Source organism: Capra hircus, chromosome 14, assembly GCF_001704415.2.
Source record: "Capra hircus breed San Clemente chromosome 14, ASM170441v1, whole genome shotgun sequence".
Taxonomy (NCBI): domain Eukaryota; kingdom Metazoa; phylum Chordata; class Mammalia; order Artiodactyla; family Bovidae; genus Capra; species Capra hircus.
In genome coordinates this window covers 77549025-77567255 of record NC_030821.1, presented here as the reverse complement: position 1 = coordinate 77567255, position 18231 = coordinate 77549025, and the positions used below count along the sequence as shown (strand labels likewise).

The 18231-nt window shown below is 46.8% G+C and overlaps 1 protein-coding gene across 1 annotated transcript in view; it reads left to right on the top strand.

Moving 5' to 3' along the window:
• The window catches only part of FAM135B (family with sequence similarity 135 member B), a 161798-nt gene that overhangs the window by 60950 nt on the left and 82617 nt on the right, over positions 1–18231 (top strand). Inside the window, exons 3-5 of the mRNA XM_018058602.1 lie at positions 5799–5938; positions 11521–11591; positions 16292–16465. Of these exons, the coding sequence (XP_017914091.1) occupies positions 5799–5938; positions 11521–11591; positions 16292–16465 (385 nt within the window). The remainder of the gene's footprint in view (positions 1–5798; positions 5939–11520; positions 11592–16291; positions 16466–18231) is intronic.

The following is an 18231-nucleotide window of genomic DNA, read 5'->3' as shown; positions in this document are numbered from 1 at the left end:
TTTCTAAGCGAAATTACTGAACTGTGTTGCCATTTCCTTCTCCAGGGTATCTTCCCGACCCAGGGATCAAACCCAAGTCACCTGTGATGAAGGTAGATTCTTTACCTTCTGAGCTATGAGGGAAGCCCTAACTGGGAAATAGTGAAGGATAGGGAAGCCCGGCGAGCTGCAGAGTTGGACACACTTAGTGACTGAACAGCAACAAGCACAGTATAACATAACCCTATGACCCTGAGTTCCCTCACAAAGGAAGCGAAGAACTCTCATCCTCAAGGTCAAGTGAGAATATTTCTTATTCTCTGGAGAAACAGTGACCATCTGGTTCAGGCAGCTTTTCTCTTCTGCCTGTTCTTTGAAACGGTTAGAAACTATAATGAAGCTGGGCTTCAGGGTGACTTTCTGTCCTTCCTGTTCCTAGAAATGGCCAACAAATCATTTAATGTAAACAGTCATCATCCTTGGCATCTTCATAATACCAGGAAATCTGTTGGGTTTTGAGAATTTCACAGTTAAACACACACTTCTTTAATCCTCATCTCATCTGGACCTGACACTGATTGTGTCAAATAAGCAGGGCATGACTTTTGCCCCTTTTAAGCTCCTGTTTACTGTCCTGCCCGAGGCCACACAGCGAGAAAGTAGCAGGGGTGAGTCTAGAACATCTCTGTTTGCTTTACTGAAGGAGAGCCTGTTCTAAACCATACAAAATTCAAGGTCATGACCTTGAGTTGTTCATAATCGGACTTGGCTTTTACAACTTCCCTGAACTCTAATGTTCTGGAAAGTTCTCCCATGTGAATGTGTCCTGGGTTACAAGAAATATTATGATAACTTCTTAGCATCTTTGTTTTCAAATAGCCTAGACCTCTCCCAGACATTGTCAGGCCTGGAGGGTTGGAAGGGTTTCCCCCAGAGTTTTGACTGCTTCGCACAGACCTGATTCTCTGGGGGGCTCCTGTGTGCAGGCAGAGTCATGGCCATCTGCTTGGAATGGGAGAGGGAGTTCAGGCTACGAGGATGCCCTTGAGAGCGTCCTGGCTTGGACTCTGGGACAGAGGGTCTATGCCAGATCAGCAGCACCCATGCTTTGTAATCTGTGCTCTCAGAGCCATGTGGGGCTGGAGGGAGATCTCTGCAGAGGGAAGGTGGTTGTTTGAGTTGTAGGCATTTAGAGGCACATAAATATGCAAAGTATTGATATCACTCATTTTTGGGGAAAAGAAATAGCAGAACCCAAAAGTGTTTTACTCTTGCTTTCTGGTTTGGAGTTCCAGACTGAACTATTTGAAATGTATTCTTTGGACAGCGGGAGTCAATGGAAAGCTCCTCTCCTTCATCTACCTGCTCTCTTGTTTCTACTCGTTTCCTCTTCCTTCTGTTCCCTTCTCTGGATCCACCCACCTTCTTTCCATCAATCTTGTTTCCCCTCAAAGTTCTAACTCTCCTTTTATATCCTCATCCATGATATCGATCTTGACATGTAAAAAATAAGACACATACTTGGGAAGACTCTAACGTACATCTTCTCATTGGACCAGTGGTTTGGTCACCAAATATGCAAAAAGCAGTCTAAAGATAATCTCTAGGTCTGTCCATGTTGCTGCAAATGGCATCATTTCATTCTTTTTTATGGCTGAGTAATATTCCTTTGCGGCTTCTCTGGTGGTTCAGAGGTAGAGAATCTGCCTGCAATGCAGGAGATGAGGGTTTGATCCCTGGCTCAGGGAGATTCCCTGGAGGAGGAAACGGCAACCTAATCTAATATTGTTGGTGGGAAAATCCCATGGACAGAGGAACTTGGTAGGCCCAGCCCATGGAGTTGCAAAGAGTTGAACATGACTGAACACGCGTGAAATATTCCATTGTATATTTGTACCATATCTTCTTTATCCATTCCTCCCTTGATGGCCATTTAGGTTGCTTCTGTGACTTGGCAATAGTAAAATAAGTCAGAGAAAGACTGCTGCTGCTGCTGCTACTGCTGCTAAGTCGCTTCAGTTGTGTCCGACTCTGTGCGACCCCATAGACAGCAGCCCACCAGGCTCCCCCGTCCCTGGGATTCTCCAGGCAAGAACACTGGAGTGGGTTGACATTTCCTTCTCCAATGCATGAAAGTGAAAAGTGAAAGGGAAGTCGCTCAGTCGTGTCCGACTCTAGCCACCCCATGGACTGCAGCCCACCAGGCTCCTCTGTCCATGGGATTTTCCAGGCAAGAGTACTGGAGTGGGGTTCCATTGCCTTCTCCGCAGAGAAAGACAAATGTCATATAATATCATTTATATAAAGAATCTAATTTAAATGAGGCAAATGCACTTATTTATAAAACATAAACACAAATTTTGAAAACAAACTTATGGTTAACAAAGGTGAAACATGGCTGGGAGGGATAAATTAGGAGCCTGGGATTAATATTCACTACTATATATAAAATGGATAACCAGTGAGACCTACTGTTATAGAATGAGGAACTCAATATTCTATACTAATCTATATGGGAAAAGAATCTGAAAAAGATGAATATATGTATATGTATGACAGAATCACTTTACTGTACATCTGAAACTAACACAACATTGTAAATAAACTATATTCCAACAAAATTAAGAAAAAAGTGAGTCAGAATATTTGAAATAACACTTGGGATATGCCAAGACATGTTCTTTTCACTAATGTAAAAATATTAAAGCGTAGAAAGAGGAAATGAGTGTCATTTCAACAACAACAAAAAACAGTTGAAAGAGAAAAGTGACCTTCTACCCAGCAACTAGGAAGGGGCAGCCTCCCAAAATCTGAGCAAGGTCTTTCAGCACAGAGAGAGAGGGCACCACCTTCACCTCTGGGTGCCCAGTACCTGGTGCATGAGAGGGTGCGGAGCACCGAGTGTGAACGAGCACCCTCTGTCTGCCAAGGAAGGTTCTGTGAACTAGCAAGAGAGCCAATCATAGAAAATTCAGGAAGTGGCCTTGCAGAAGGTCAGGAAGAGGGAGCTAGGATAATGAGCAAGGTGTCCAAGTGTGGGTTGTCATTGCTGAAGAAGGGAGAATCCTGGTGGGAACAAAGCTGGCAGGCACTGTCACAGTAATGCCCACAAGCCCAGAGGGTGCCTTGTGATCAGTGAACCTTCCTTGGCAAGGAGGCACTTGTTTATGCCCTAGTTCCTAGTGATGAGAAAATGCCACAGGTCCCACAGGGCATCAGAAATGCCTCGTCCTGGGCTTAATGGGGCATCTTGGGATGTAAGAGTCTCCTGTAAATACTGCTAAGTCCTGTTTGTCAATCTGCTGAAAAATCAGAGGAGCTCAGTCTCATGTACATAGCCATTGGAAATGCATTCAACAGAAAACTGCTACGACCTTTCTCAAAACACAATTGAAAAATCATCCTACTGTATTTTGCATGTCAGCCACATGCCTGGTCTTCAGATCTTGATTTATTTTATTCTCTTTGGTCTACGCTGATCACAGAAGGTCAGTGTGTGGAGATGCCCATTTTTCACGTGGAAAGCTGCTCTTACAAGGAATGATGTCACTTGCCCAAGAAGGCAAGTGATTGAACTGTTTTGCTGGCTGTCCCTCCAGGTACTAGACGGCTCTGCGTTGCTCTGACCTTCAGAGTATTTACTCCATCCATCCTCGGCCATGATGTCAGTCTGACTTATAGATCAACCTGGCCTTGACAGTGATAGAGAAAGGGCTGGTGCAGCAAATAAAAACAGAAAGGCACTTGCACACAAGGATCATTTCTGTTTAAAAACCACATCAATTTGAATCCAACAGGTCTAAATAGGGCTGCATTGAGCCAGTAATTTTATTTCCTTCAGGATGAAGTGCCAATCTGAGTGGCCGTGGAAACAACCTGGGATTTTACACTTCTTTTTTTTTCTCCCTCCTCTGAAGCGACAAGGCAGGTGTGGAGCATCACTGTGCATGGGGTGGCAGCAGTGACCATTTGTCCCTGTTTCTGAGGGACAGTTTGAGCCAGCTGGGGACATTGCACAAGGCACTCAAGCTGTTTCCCTTTGCTGGTCGAGCTCATTTTTAAAAACATTTTCTTGCTTCCTTTAGCAATCGCAGTAGTTCAGTTTCTCAATAGAGCATTACAGAAAACTTACCTTTTGCTAGGAAATGGGTGTCTTTAAAATTAGGTATTTATTCATTTTGGGTTGCACTGAGTCTTTGTTGTTGTGTGGGCTTCAGTTGCAGTGAGCGGAGGCTACTCTGCCATGCGGTGCACAGGCTTCTTGTTGTGGTGGCTTCTCGGTGCAGAGCACAAGCTCCGTCGCAGCAGGCTCAGTCATCGCGGCTCTCAGGCTCTGCAGCGTGGGCTCAGTAGCTGTGGCACACAGGCCCCATTGCCCCGCAGCGTGTGGAATACTCCCGGACCAAGGGCTGAGCCTGTGCCTCCTGCATTGGCAGGCAGACTCCCGTCCACTGTGCCACCAGGGACGTCTGAAATGGGTGCATTTTGCTCATTCACTGGAGACTTCTCTTCCCAGATGTCATACAGATAGATCTGAGGATGGGTCCACACAGTACCTCCTCATAGAAACCGACGGGACACCTGCCTCCTCCTCTTTGCACCTTGGTCTCCTTATCTGTGATGAGGACTTACCCCAGCAATTTTCTGAAAGGGCTAAGGAAAGAAACACATTTGAAAAATATGTTGGAAGCTGTGAAATATCACTTGTTTGGCCATTATTATGAACACATAATGATTGCTTTATATAAATATTAATATTATTGATTTTAGAAGATTTCTATATTTCTCAAACTGTGCAGTTTAAGTGATTTGGAGGAATTCACCCATTTTTCTCTCCATAGTAATCCTGATCAGTGGACACGAGAAGATCCTGAAATTCAACTGAACTCTGAGTCAGTGTTTAGGGATTAGGGTACATTTAGAACCGGTTCTAGTATTCTTGCCTGGGGAATCCCATGAACAAAGTAGCCTGTATAGGGTCATGGACAGAGGAGCTTGTATAGGATCGCCAAGAGTCGGACACGTCTGAGCACACACGGACAGAATATATCAGAGAACATGGAGTTGAACAGGTTCCTTAATAAACTGGATGTCTAGTATAATAACATATTTATCTAAAGTAAAAGACAGATTTTCCTTCATATCCTGTGTGGTATGAAAGCCAAACTTTCAGGAGAGAGATTCTGTGGGCACTAGAGCATCTCTGGAGAAGAAAGGGCAATTTCTGTCTTTATCTCTGTGTTATTATTTCTCAGAGAGGGAGATTAAGGAAGACATTATGGAGGAAGAGGTGTGTAAGCAGAAGAATTTGGCAGGTGCTAATTTCTAGCCAGGGGCTTCCCTGGTGACTCAGATGGTAAAGAATTTGCCTGCAATGTGAGAGACCCAAGTTTGATCCCAGCATTGAGAAGATCCCCTGGAGAAGGGAATGTCAGCCCACTCCAGTATTCTTGCCTGGAGAATTCCATGGGCAGAGGAGCCTGGTGGGCTGCTATCCATAGGATTGCACAGAGTTGGACACAAATGAGCCACTAACACTTTCTCGCTTTCACTGTCCAGGCAAGGAGCACTGCCCATGTGATGGCAAGTGATTTCGCTAAGATCTTACAACTTATAAAGGATTGAACAATGTTCTTTCTGAGATTTGGTGACCATAAATCTTCCACGATGGAGTTGTGTTCATCTGTAGACCTTGGTCTTTGGGAATTGAAATGCAGTTTGGGGCCATTGCTAGACTTGAGCTAGACTGACAGCCCAGGAGGCTGAGGATCCAGGGCAGGACGGGAGTTCATGGGCTTCTACCGGTTCTTGTTTTGCAGACAGCAGCAGCCCACACTCAGCCTGTGTCCACGACAGCACCATGCACAGCCGGGTCTTCCAGATCTTATACAGGAATGAGGAGGTGCCCATCAATGATGCCGTGATCTTCCGAGCTCATCTGCTCTTAGATGGTGAAAGGGTAAGTCCCGAGCCTACCGCCAGCCACAAGTGCTGAGTCCTCCTGTGCCTTTTGTACCCATTGCTAGGAGCCTGCCGAGTCGCTTCAGTTACGCTGACTCTTTGCAACCGTATGGACTGTAGCCCGCCAGGCTCCTCTGTCCATGGGATTCTCCAGGCAAGAATACTGGAGCAGGTTGCCATGCCCTCCTCCAGGGGAATCTTCCTGACCCAGGGATCAAACCCATGTCTCTTATGTTTCCTTTACTGGCAGGTGATTTATTTACCACTGTGCCACCTGAGAAGCCCCACTGCTGGGAGAATGGGGTGCAAGGAAGATGCTCTAGGTTTGTTCTGAAATCTGACAGATCGGGACTCGGGATTTTAGAGCATTCCTGTACTTTCTGAGTTAGTCAGTCTTGTACTCATGCTTTTGTTCATTTACTTGCTTATTTCACATACCAAGTGAAACCTGTGGACTAACTTGCTGGGCCTCTGTCAGTGGGTCAATCAGCAAGTGTTTGCTGAGTACCTACATTGTGAAGGGATGTGGAGTGGGCCCTCAGATGATGGGCAGGGCTGAAGAAGGCACCAGGAGTACCCCCTGAAAGGATGGATGCTTCATCAGAAAAAGGACATGCAGACAAGCACTGCTAGCTGGAGAAGACTCTTGGGAGTCCCTTAGGCTACAAGGAGATCAAACCAGTCAATCCTAAGGGGAATCAACCCTGAATACTCATGGGAAGGACTGATGCTGAAGCTGAAGCTCCAATACTTTGGCCACCTAATGTGAAGAGCTGACTTATTGGAAAAAACCCCTAATGTTGGGAAAGATTGAAGGCAAAAGGAGAAGGGGGTGGCAGAGGATGAGATGGTTAGATAGCATCACTGACTCAGTGGACATGAATTTGAGCAATCTCCAAGTGACAGTGAAGGACAGAGGAGCCTAGCGTGCTGCGGTCCATGGGGCTGCAGAGTCAGACACGACTTAGCGATTGAACAGCAACAACTAGTAGCTGAAATGCGCCATGCCAGCTGCATCTGCAGATGAGCACAGGGCGCTGAGGATGGAGATGAACTCTGCAGGAAGACATTAATGCCTTCACAAAGAAGCTGGTTTTGAGATGCCGGGACTAAGACTTCATCAGACTAAGAGAAAGATGAAGCACGTCCTGTACAGGGGGAACAGTATGAGTCAAAGCCCAGAGGCCTTGGAGCCAGGCATCCCTGGAGGAGGGTGCAGCTAGAACAGAGGCCCAAGGTAGGAATGGGGAGGTGGTGAGGAATCCTGTGGTTACTAAACCCCAAGGTACCCAGCCATCATCACTGGTTGCTCTCCCTAAGTTCTCCCCACACCTTTGTAAATCAACTCTGTTTAATGAACTGAATCCATCGTCTACTTCTTTCCTGGACTCTGGTGGGTACAGGCCATTTAGGAAAAGATATGGAGGTGGTTTGGGGGGTTCAGGGACTCCCGGTTAGGCTGCATGCCCAAGCTCAGCTTCCCCGAATTCTACTAAGAGAAGGTCACTTGGCTTCTCATGGGCCATTGTCCTTTGGCACATTGATCTCAGAGAACTTCCTGGGCAGAATGGTTATAATTGGAGGCTGGGTTTTGGACATGACTCAGGCTCTCAGTCATTATTCCATCTGAATTCCATCAGACTCTCTTTCCTGCCCCTATGAGTTCAAATCTTTTCAAGGTTTGCACTCAACATTCAGGTTGAGATCACATGAGGTTGCCACAAGCCATGTTCTGAGCATGAACAGGGCATGTTTGCCAGCGCTGAGTCCTGTGTTCATTTTGTACAAGATGTTGTTCCTATGGAACATTGTGTTTTCTTCTGCGTGGAAAATCACTTATCTTTACAAGCTAATAATTTATTATTGTGTTGGGGTTAATCTTTATGGCAGCAAACAGTGTTATCATTAATCATTGCATCTGGATGAGTGACAATTAGAGTTAATTGGATACGTTCATAAAAGCTGTATCTCTGGAATGGATATATTAGCTCTAGGGAATGTCTGTTTATGGTAGCCAAAGCATTGTGAATGGCCAGGAGGCCAGAGTTCGTGGTCACACATGCACACAGTCCTGGGTGTGAGCAGTCGGCGTATACAATGCTGACACAGTCAGCACACAATTGCGTGTGCTACAGTAAATGCAGAATGGCCTTTCTTCACACACTTTTATGTGCATTTTCTTGCATAGTTACACAAAAGCAGTGATCTATGGAGTAAGTGTGGGCTTCCCCGCTGAGTGAGCACAGTGGTAAAGAATCTGCCTGCAGTACAGGAGCCACTGGAAACTCGGGTTCAGCCTTTGGGTTGGGAAGATCCCCTGGAGGAGGGCATGGCAACCCACTCCAGTGTTCTTGCCTGCAGAATCCCATGGACAGAGGAGCCTGGCGGGCTACAGTCCATGAGGTTGCAAAAGAATCAGACATGACTTAGCAACTTAGCATGTAGGCAAGGAGTAAGCATAATCATTTTACCCCCAATTTACAGACGAAAAACAAACTTAGGTTGGTTGGCCCAAGGTCACATAGATGCTAAAAGACAGAGCAAGATCTGCACCCATGTAGCTTGCTTCCAAAGCTGCTGTCTTATCCCCTCAGCTGTGGTACAGCTCAGAAAAGAGGTTCATAAGGGAAGAGAAGATACAAGACTTACTATTATAAGTAGAGTTGAGATCAGTTGCCTTAGACTGTACAACCCACAACACAGGTTAGACTGAGGGGGAAGACTGAGGAAGTGAGGAACCCTTGGCTAAATCTGGGCTTTGGACCCACTAACTAGTTAAGCCTTGGAAGTGACTTTCCTGCACTGAGTCTCAATTTCTTCATTTGTAAGTGAGGAAAATATGTCTTATTTCAGTTATTTCCACCTTAAATAAGATAGTATATGGCAGTGGTACGCGTCCTATGTAGTGTCTGCTACATAGTAACTCTTCTGTAAATCCTGGCTAGGTTATTGTTTCTATGACTGTATAAAACTGACTCCTGGTGCTAGAAAGTCACCCACCTGAGAAGTTGGGGTTAACAGATGTAAGATATATAGGATGGATAAACAACAAGGTCCTGCTGTATACACAGAGAACTATTTCAATAAGCTATGATAAACTGTAATGAAAAAAATGTAAAAAAAGGAATGTATACGTATATACATTCTTTTTTATATTTTTTACTTATATTGTACTTATCTATTATTTACACATCTATGTATATACTCTTACATTCTTTTAAAATGTTTTTATGTTCTTTATATATTTATGTGTATATACACACATATTATATATTTATAAACATACACACATAACTGAATCACTTCGCTAAGTAGCAGAAATTAACACAACATTGTAAGTCACCTATTCTTCAATTAAACGAAAAAACACCCTTGAAAGGAAGCCATCTCTTTAACCAGAATAAGGCAGAGCAATGGAAGGGCAAGTTTGTGTGTGTGTGTATGTGTGCACACATGCGCCTGTAAGTGTGTGTGTTTGGAGAGAGAGGCAGGTAATGAAGAAATGAGAGAAGTGAATGGTTCAAGAAACCAGTGACTGCCTTCTGGAGCATCTTGCAATTAAAGATGTATTGGGATCTCAGTGAAGTCATAGCCAGGCTCCATCTAGCGACAGCTGATCCTGCTCCTGAATTTCTCTCTTTGCTCCAAAGAGCCTTGCAGCAAGTTTAAAACTGGAGCCTACTGTGAATTTTTGTTCAGTAGGCAAATGCATGCTCGGAGGTGGTTAGGAGGGCTGGTTTTGCCAGTCTCACTCCCCAGGAGCTGGTGACAAGAGGCTGAGTTGCTTGGGTTGTGTATATAAAGCGGGGTGCATGATTATGCAAAACAAAGCTAAGAGAGGAAGTTATTCATAGCTCTCGGATTCAGCAAAATGTGAACTTTGAAATACTTAATTTTTTTTTCACAAATTTTAAAACCCTGGGAAGCTAAAGATAAATTCCATCCATATGTCTCTGCCTGAGTTATGCTTAACCAGGAACATGCTTCCGAAGAGGCTTTTGGGTAGGAGACTTCCATCCCTGCAGAATGAGGGCATTCTTGTAAAGAAACAACCCAGAGGTGGGCGTGGAGAAGAGATGCATTTATTCATGAATGCTCTCTACAGGGGGGACATTGTTCCTGGAGCTGTGAATCCAGAACGGATTAAGCCTAGTCTGTCCCTTAATGATACCAGATTACAGGGGACACTAGGCAAGAAAATGGCCAGAGGGGTTTAGCCACAGGCACATGGAGTTTCTCAGTGAGTCCCCAGAGCCAAGTGGAGCTTCTGAATGCCAGCTCAGCGTGGCCAGATCCGGGGATTGTTTTTTCAGAAGCTGGAAACCTGCGATGGAAATGTGAAACCGCCTGTTTTCTGCTTGTTCAAACAAGTGTTTTCTGCTTGTTCAAAACACAGTAAGAAGTGTGATGAGGACTAAACAGGTGTCCGCAGCTAATATTGTTGCTGTTCAGTCGCTAAGTCATGTCTGACGCTTGGCAAACCCGTGGACTGCAGCACACCAGGCTCCTCCGTCCTCCCCTATCTCCTGGAGTTTGCTCAAATTTATGTCCATCGAGAAGTTAATATTGGGTTGGCTAAAAAGTTTGTTCGGGTTTTTGTGTACCATGTTATGAACTTCTTGGCCAACCCGATATTTGTCTCATGGGCTTGTAACCCCAAAGTTATAAAGCTGAGACCATTTTATAGGAAGCATTGAATGCTAAGATAGAAAACAACAACAACAGGGTTTTGCGGTTCACGGAGGAGAATGGTCCCATCCAGCCTGAGGGCGAGGAGGAGCCGACCCCAGTCCCTGGTGTGTGGTACTTACCTGGGTTTCCTGAATGGGGGCATCAATGAGATCTGGTTTTTAGCAAGTGACTCCTGGGGTCACCATCTTTTAGATGTACGTGAGAAGTTGGCAAGTAGAACAAATAGGTTCCCGTGCTAGTAAATGAATACGGTTTTCTAAAAGCTGAGAATGCAAACAGTCATGGGTAGGATGTGAAATGCTGAAGTGTCTGAAAGCATAAAAGGTTAAATGTAATGGATTGCAAGACAAAAATTCAGGATCCGCTTTCTTGTGAAGCTGAGTTGCCTTGGGAAGTGACTTTATTTCCTCCTCCGAACCTGAAGGATAGCACCAGCCCCTCGAAGGGGCCACAAGTAATGCCACCTCCATCATTTTTCCAACTCTAGCCAAGTGGGGTTTCCTCTGTGGAAAGTCCCTGCTTTCACCTTTCCAAAGCAGGTGCCAGAGAACGCTTCGCCTCTGCTCCTGAAGATTCCAGATCAAATCTCTTTGGGAAATAAGTTTCTCAACCGTCCTGCAAGCTAGAAAACTGACTTAACATTTATTTTCCTGTAAATTGACTTTTCCCAAAATCTGACTACATAAATCCCTTCTGTTTTCCATGTAATACAGATGTCCTGTGCCACCAGAATTCCATAGAACATGGAAATTCCACTTTACACATAAATGATATTTATTTTGCAATGAGCTCTTTTTTTTTTTTTTAACTTTGGGAAATTGACCACCTCAGTGTTTCCTCTCGACCAGATCTGACTCCTGCAATCCTTAAACGCTGTTTCTTTTCCAGGTGGAAGAAGCGGTAAGTGAAGTCGATTTCCAGCTCAAGGTGGATTTGCACTTTACGGACAGTGAACAACAGTGAGTGTCCTGGGAATCTTTCAAGCGTGATGGTACCATTTCCTTTGCTCAGCCTTTCTCCAACTCTAGGGTATCTTGATAGCCATGAACCTCAGAACCTCGCTTAGAAACCTGGTTCCTGATCAGCTGAAGAAACGTGGACAAGGAATTTCAAGCTGTGTGCCTTTTAGGCAGCTTGCTCAGCGGCTGCAGGCACAGACAGCTCCTGACTTCCCAGCCTTATTCACTAGCACCTTCTTATCTCCAGCACTCACCCCCATACACTTGCAATGCAGTATTAATTAGGTCTTTAGATTAATGACCCTATAAGCCAACAAACCTCAAGGCCCCTTCTGAATCAGAGGAGATTCTGCCAGGATCTTCATCTTGACACTGAATTTTTGCTTTATGTTTCAACTCTCTGAAAATCCACTGATGTATAACCTACTGATTCAGTAAGGAAGCAACCCTCCTTTTATTCATAACTGCTTCCTTTAAGCTTGTTCTGTGGCCTCTTCCTTCTACCTTAGAGGTGAAACAGTCATGTCACACCCGTTCTTTCATGTCATACATAGTTCTTTTTTCAGTTATGAAAAAGTCCAGTAGAATGTATTCCCCAAACTCGATCATTCAACATGTAATTTCTTTTCATCGGCACTGCCTCTTGGCTCCACTGCACCCCAGCTCCGAGATGTCTCAAGGTGGGAAACTCCCACTGTGGCAAAAGGGTTTGCGGAGCCTCTTTTACAGCTTCCTGCCTCCTTCCCCGTGGGTTGTGTGGGCCTCTCAGGGTCAGGCACAGAAAGGAGGGAGGAGATTGCAGATGGCGCCGGGGGTCATGCTTCATGGGTTCAGTTGCAGGCAGGACACTTCACAGGGTAGGTGCTGGATCACTGCTTTATCTACTCTTGGGGTGTGCTTGTGACTCCTTGGAGCTATGCCCTTTAGCTGGTTCCCCTCCCCTCCAACCCCTTCAGTTCTTTGAAATAATTATGCCTCTTATGGTTGGGTCGTTCACTCCTTGCCAGAAGCTCTTTTGGCAGATTCTTCTCTGGGGACTGCGCATCTGGCTATTTCTTGGATAATGATCACAGCACTTTCATCCTCATCTCACGCTGGTGGGGACTCCCACCCCATTGTGGTTCACTCTTCCTTGGCCGTCCCAGCTACCCTCAGCTTCTCTCCTGAGGACCTTTGCAGGACACATCAGGCACCAGGACCTATGTTCCTTCGAATCTAGGGGACACAGGGCATGCCCCCTTGAAGACGCCCCGATTAGGCTTAAGGTGAAGATGGAGGTGCTTCTTTTCCATTCGTTTTATTAGCACAATCTCAGCACAGTCTGACCACTTTCTGCAAATTAATCCTCACTTCAGAACTCCACAACCTCTTCAGCAAATGCTTCACCTTCTCCAGTGGGAAATAGGAGATCAGGTGGCCAAGGGGCTGATGCTGGTGGAACGATTCCCAAACCCTTCACATTTCAGAGTCTCTGTTAGAGCTTTGCTTCGCTTCTTAAGGACCGTCCCATCCCTGAGATGTGTCAGATTGTTAAAGGAGTTTTCATAACATGGGGCGTTGAATTAGAGGGACTGTGACTAAAATGTTAGAAACCTGACTGTGTCTCTGCTTTGAGAATAGACACCTGCTGATGCATATGTAGATGGTGATGCCGTGGCTTGGCTGGCAGGAGGACCTGTCCACGGGCTTGCCACTGGATCTGTGCTCAGCATCACAGCTTCCTCACGCTTGTCTTTATCTGTACCCCAAGCCCTCTGGCCACCTGCTTCTCTCATCACTTCTGCTTACCTTTTGGAGGGATCATGGATGCTTGAGAAATCTTCTCTTCCTCACCCCATCCCCAGGACTTATTGTTCTAGCACCATGTGGAACTCAGAAGCCCCATATGAAGCTATCCTTCTTTCTAAGCTATAATCTCAGAAGGGAAGTCCTTGTCTCTATTGCTCTCATGTTCCCTCTCAACTATCTAGGATTTCTATCATTCACTCATTTTATTAATTTCATTAAGACCCCCTGATCTATATTCTTACACTCTTCCTTCAGAGGTGTTCATCCATAGCTCCCTGGCGCACCTTTCCATTGGATCACAGAACCTTGTCACTGATCCTAAACTCAGCCTAGAAGTCATCCCCTACCCAGCCCTCCAAGGTGGGAAATGATCAGGTATTACCTTGTTGCCATCAGAATAGTAGTTAACCGAGAGGCTGCATGCCAGGGACTGGCCCAAAGCAAATGTAACTCAGCAATGGGCTCTGAGCTCCTTGACTATGAGACACTGGGTGCATTTCGGCACTTTTCTAAATCTCAGACAGGCTTCATTACAGGTTCTGTACTTCATGGGTCTGTTATGAGGATTAAGAGAGGGAATATCTAAGCCGGGCCAAGCGCGAGGCCCAGGGATCCGTGTCGTCTTCCTCTCTGTGGCTTCCTAGATGTGTGTGGGGCAAATTTCCGTGTGTCACTTCCTCCCTATAGCACAAAGCCCTTAATAACCATCAGAGCAGAGTGTTTTCTTGGAGTATAAGATTAGCTAAGAGGAACAGGAAGCCAGAGGCTGGGCAGGACTTGAAAATGCCATATTTTTTAATTTTCATAAATTGGGTTTAGGGATGACAAAGCATCTCTATTACATCCTGGGGGTAGACTTCAGGCTTTGAAACATGACCCAGGCAGTCAGCTTCTTTTGGAGCCATTTAGGCCTGAGCAGGATCAAAACAGAGGAGCATGCCAGGTGATGTCGGGGGCACAAGGGCTCTGAATGTCCACCCCGTCAGTGGTTCTCAGGGGACAATTGTGTGCCCCAAGGGAATTTGGCCAAATCTGGAGACATTTTCTCATTATTTGAAAAAATTTTTTTCACATTTTAATTTTTTTGGCTGTGCCATACAGCGTGCATGCAGGACCTTAGTTCCCTGAGCAGGATTCGAACCCGAACCCATGTCCCCTGCATTGGGAGCTCAGTCTTAACCACCAGATGGCCAGGAGGTCCCTCTGGGGACATTTCTGATTGTCACTCTGGGCAGGGGGTGGGTGCTCCTGGCTTCTAGTGGGTAGGGTCCAGGGATAGTCCTAAACATCCCATGATGCATAGGATTGCACCCCACTCCCCAGCAGAGCATTGTTCAGCTCCCAAGGGTCTGTATCACTGAGGCTGGGAAACCTGCTCTAGCCTGATCTTGCATTTGAAACTGCTGCTCTGCAAAGGCCCATGAGCACGTACTTGCACAGGGATGGGGAGCTCACTTCTCCCCGACAGATCCCACCCTGTCCTGGACAGTCCTGCCTGTCAGGACATCCCTCTTTACTTCAAGGTACACATCACCCCTGTTTGCCTTCCCTCAGTTGCTCTCAGGTTCAGTCCTTGGAGCTGCACAGACACACAAGACTCTTTACGCCATCTCTTCCCCTCCAGTTAAACACCAGGGCTCTTTCTCTGAGTTTTGTGTTTGTTTGATTTTTTGGGTTGGTTTTTAGTTCCTTTATAAGAACCTAAGCATTTGCTTCTCAATGCCATCCAGTTCATCTCTGTTTTCTCCCACCTTGTTGTTTTGTTATTGTTCTTTCGCTCAGTCGTGTCTGACCCCATGGGCTGCAGTACACCAAGCTTCCCTGTCCTTCACTCTCTCCTGAAGTCTGCTCAGACTCCTGTCCATTGAGTCAGTGATGCCATCCGACCATCTCACCCTCTGTCGCCCCCCTCCTCCTCTTGCCCTCAATCTTTCCCACCCTAAGGCTGCGTGGGAAAGATTGAAGGCAGTTCAGTCCTTTCCTATACTGCTGCTACTGCTGCTAAGTCACTTCAGTCGTGTCCCACTCTGTGCGACCCCATAGACAGCAGCCCACCAGGCTCCCCCGTCGCTGGGATTCTCCAGGCAAGAACACTGGAGTGGGTTGCCATTTCCTTCTCCAATGCGTGAAAGTGAAGTCACTCAGTCGTGTCCAACTCTTCGCGACCCCATGGACGGCAGCCTACCAGGCTCCTCCATCCATGGGATTTTCCAGGCAAGAGTACTGGAGTGGGGTGCCATTCCTATATTGAGACCCCCCAAATAACTGAATTCTGTCTCCATCAGTTACAAAACACTAGAGAGAAGGTAGGGGGAATCCTGGATGAAACTGATCAGACTCGATTGCTCTTTGGAGGTCATTTATTCATTCAGTCACATATCCCTTTTGATAAACAAATATCTGACAGATTTCTGCTGTGTGCCCAATTCTGTGTTTGGTGTTAGGGATTCAACAGTGACTTAGTCACAGTTCTTACCTTGAAGAGGTAGGACTCTTGTAGAAAACACAGTGGTACCAAGGAAGTGCTGTGCTGGGGGCCCATGGGTGAAATACAAGAGCACGCTGGGGCATGGGAATCCAGGAGGGCTTCACTGTTGGGCCTGGAAAAGCATCTGGTCATCTTTCCATCACTGTGAGGTGAGCTCAGCATCCGTGATAGCAGAATGTGAGCCCAGCTCTGCCGCATAGCAGCTGTGTGAGGTCCTGGGGGTTGCTTTCCATCTCTGAGCCTCAGTTGCTTCATTTTCCCATCATGGCAAAAAAGTTTTTACCTAGCAGAGTTATTTGCAGGGAGGGATTGGATAAGCCAATGGGCGCACAGTGTTTGTGTGTGGGCAAGGTTGCCATGTGGACTCTCCTGGAGGCAGGGACATGCCACCACCACTCATGTAAATCACTTGCCTGCCTTCCAGGCTGAGGGACATGGCCGGGGTCCCCGTGATCAGCAGCCGTGTGCTAGGCCTGCACTTCCACCCCCGGAGAGGCCTGCATCACCAGGTGCCCGTCATGTTCGACTATTTCCACCTGTCGGTGATCTCGGTGACCATCCACGCCGCCCTGGTGGCCCTGCAGCAGCCGCTGATAAGGTATGAGGTTACACGTCCTGGGGTTCTGGGGGCAGGGTGGCCACTTCGGGTTCCTTGTTACCTTGTTGCTTGAGTCTCCCATGTGGCTGAGATGCTGAGAGCTGCCCAGAGGACATCAGCCCAGACCAGAGAAGCTCCCTTAGGCTGCAAATTTCAGCTCTGAGCCTCCCTGAGGGGCAGAGGAGAGGTGGACAGGGGCCTGGGGAGGACATGGATGGGGAACCTCAGAGCTGATTGGTTTCGACCTGCTGCCTTCAGCTGACCTGGCTTCTTTCTAACCGTGCCTTATTTGAAAAGTCACCTAACATCTCTGAGATTCACGGTCTCCGTCTCTAAGCCAGGACACTCATGGGGGTTGTCCACATAGGTTTCAGAGAGTCTCACATGAGTACAGTGCCTGGCATGCAGTTTTCTGCCTCCTCCTCCGGTGGCTGTTTGTCTAAGGGTAGGATCACCTGCAGAGAAGGCAATGGCACCCCACTCCAGTACTCTTGCCTGGAAAATCCCATGGGCGGAGGAGCCTGGTGGGCTGCAGTCCATGGGGTCGTGAAGAGTCGGACAGGACTGAGCGACGTCACTTTCACCTTTCACTTTCATGCATTGGAGACGGAAATGGCAACCCACTCCAGTGTTCTCGCCTGGAGAATCCCAGGGATGGGGGAGCCTGGTGGGCTGCCGTCTGTGGGGTCGCACAGTCGGACACGACTGAAGCGACTTAGCAGCAGTAGCAGCAGGACCACCTGAGTGGTCCCATGCTTTCTCTTCAGGGAATTGTCCCAGCATCTCCATGGCCTCAAGGTGCACTGAGGTTCTATGAATGCCATAACAGAGGGACCAAACTAAAAATAATGAGCATGTCCTATGATACCCGGGCATCTTCATCCAAAATGCCTGGCAGGACCAGAGGTGGCATCAGCTTGCTTCAAACCTCCCCCATGCGTGAGGGTTACACATGTGAGCAGAGAGATATTTAGGGATGGAATCTTGTATTCTGCAGTTTCTGGAAGGAAACTTTCCTGATGTCCCTTTTCAGGACACTTCTCAGTGCTGGGGGTTGAAATGCAGGTGGGGGAGACTCCAGTCTCCATTCATGGCTGGGTAAGGGTCATTGCCTTGATCCCCTGCTGGGGTCAGCGTGTAGGAAATAAGATTTTGGTGGGGTGATGTGACCACGCTGTGCTTCCCCAGTCACCATGCCCATCTGCTTGCTGAGCTCCGTCCTGGACTCTGCCTGCTAATGGGGCTATTTCAGCGCCTCTGCGTAGCAAGTTTAACCTTCTAACAGAAATAATTCTTTGCAAGTTTGTCTGCAGCCGCCTTGCCAGAGAGCGGCACAGATAGAAATTCACCAGCAGAGTTGAGGCTTCTCCAGGGATGGGGGTAAAAATAGAGCTGCCTTCTGTTCTCTGCGTTCTGCAGGAAGGATTCCTGTGAGTTCACTCACAGTGGTTGGGAACCCTTTAAGATGATGGGAAATACCTGTCAAGTAGGGCAAGCTCCAGTTTTTCCAAAAAAGCAGTTTTAGCATCAGTTGTTAAATCCAGCCAGGAAGAAGCAGGTGTGGAATGAAAATTTAACCTTAAAAGATCCTTCCCTGAAACAGATTCAGGTCTGTTTAACCCTCAGTGTTTAACCCTCAACTGGGTACCACTGGAGTTCCTCTGAGAAGACTCAGCAGCTCAAGGTCACACTGAAGTCAATGATGAGTTATTCTAGCGACTAATTTGCAGTCGGTCCTCTGAATGTGCCATGAGCATCACAGCTCA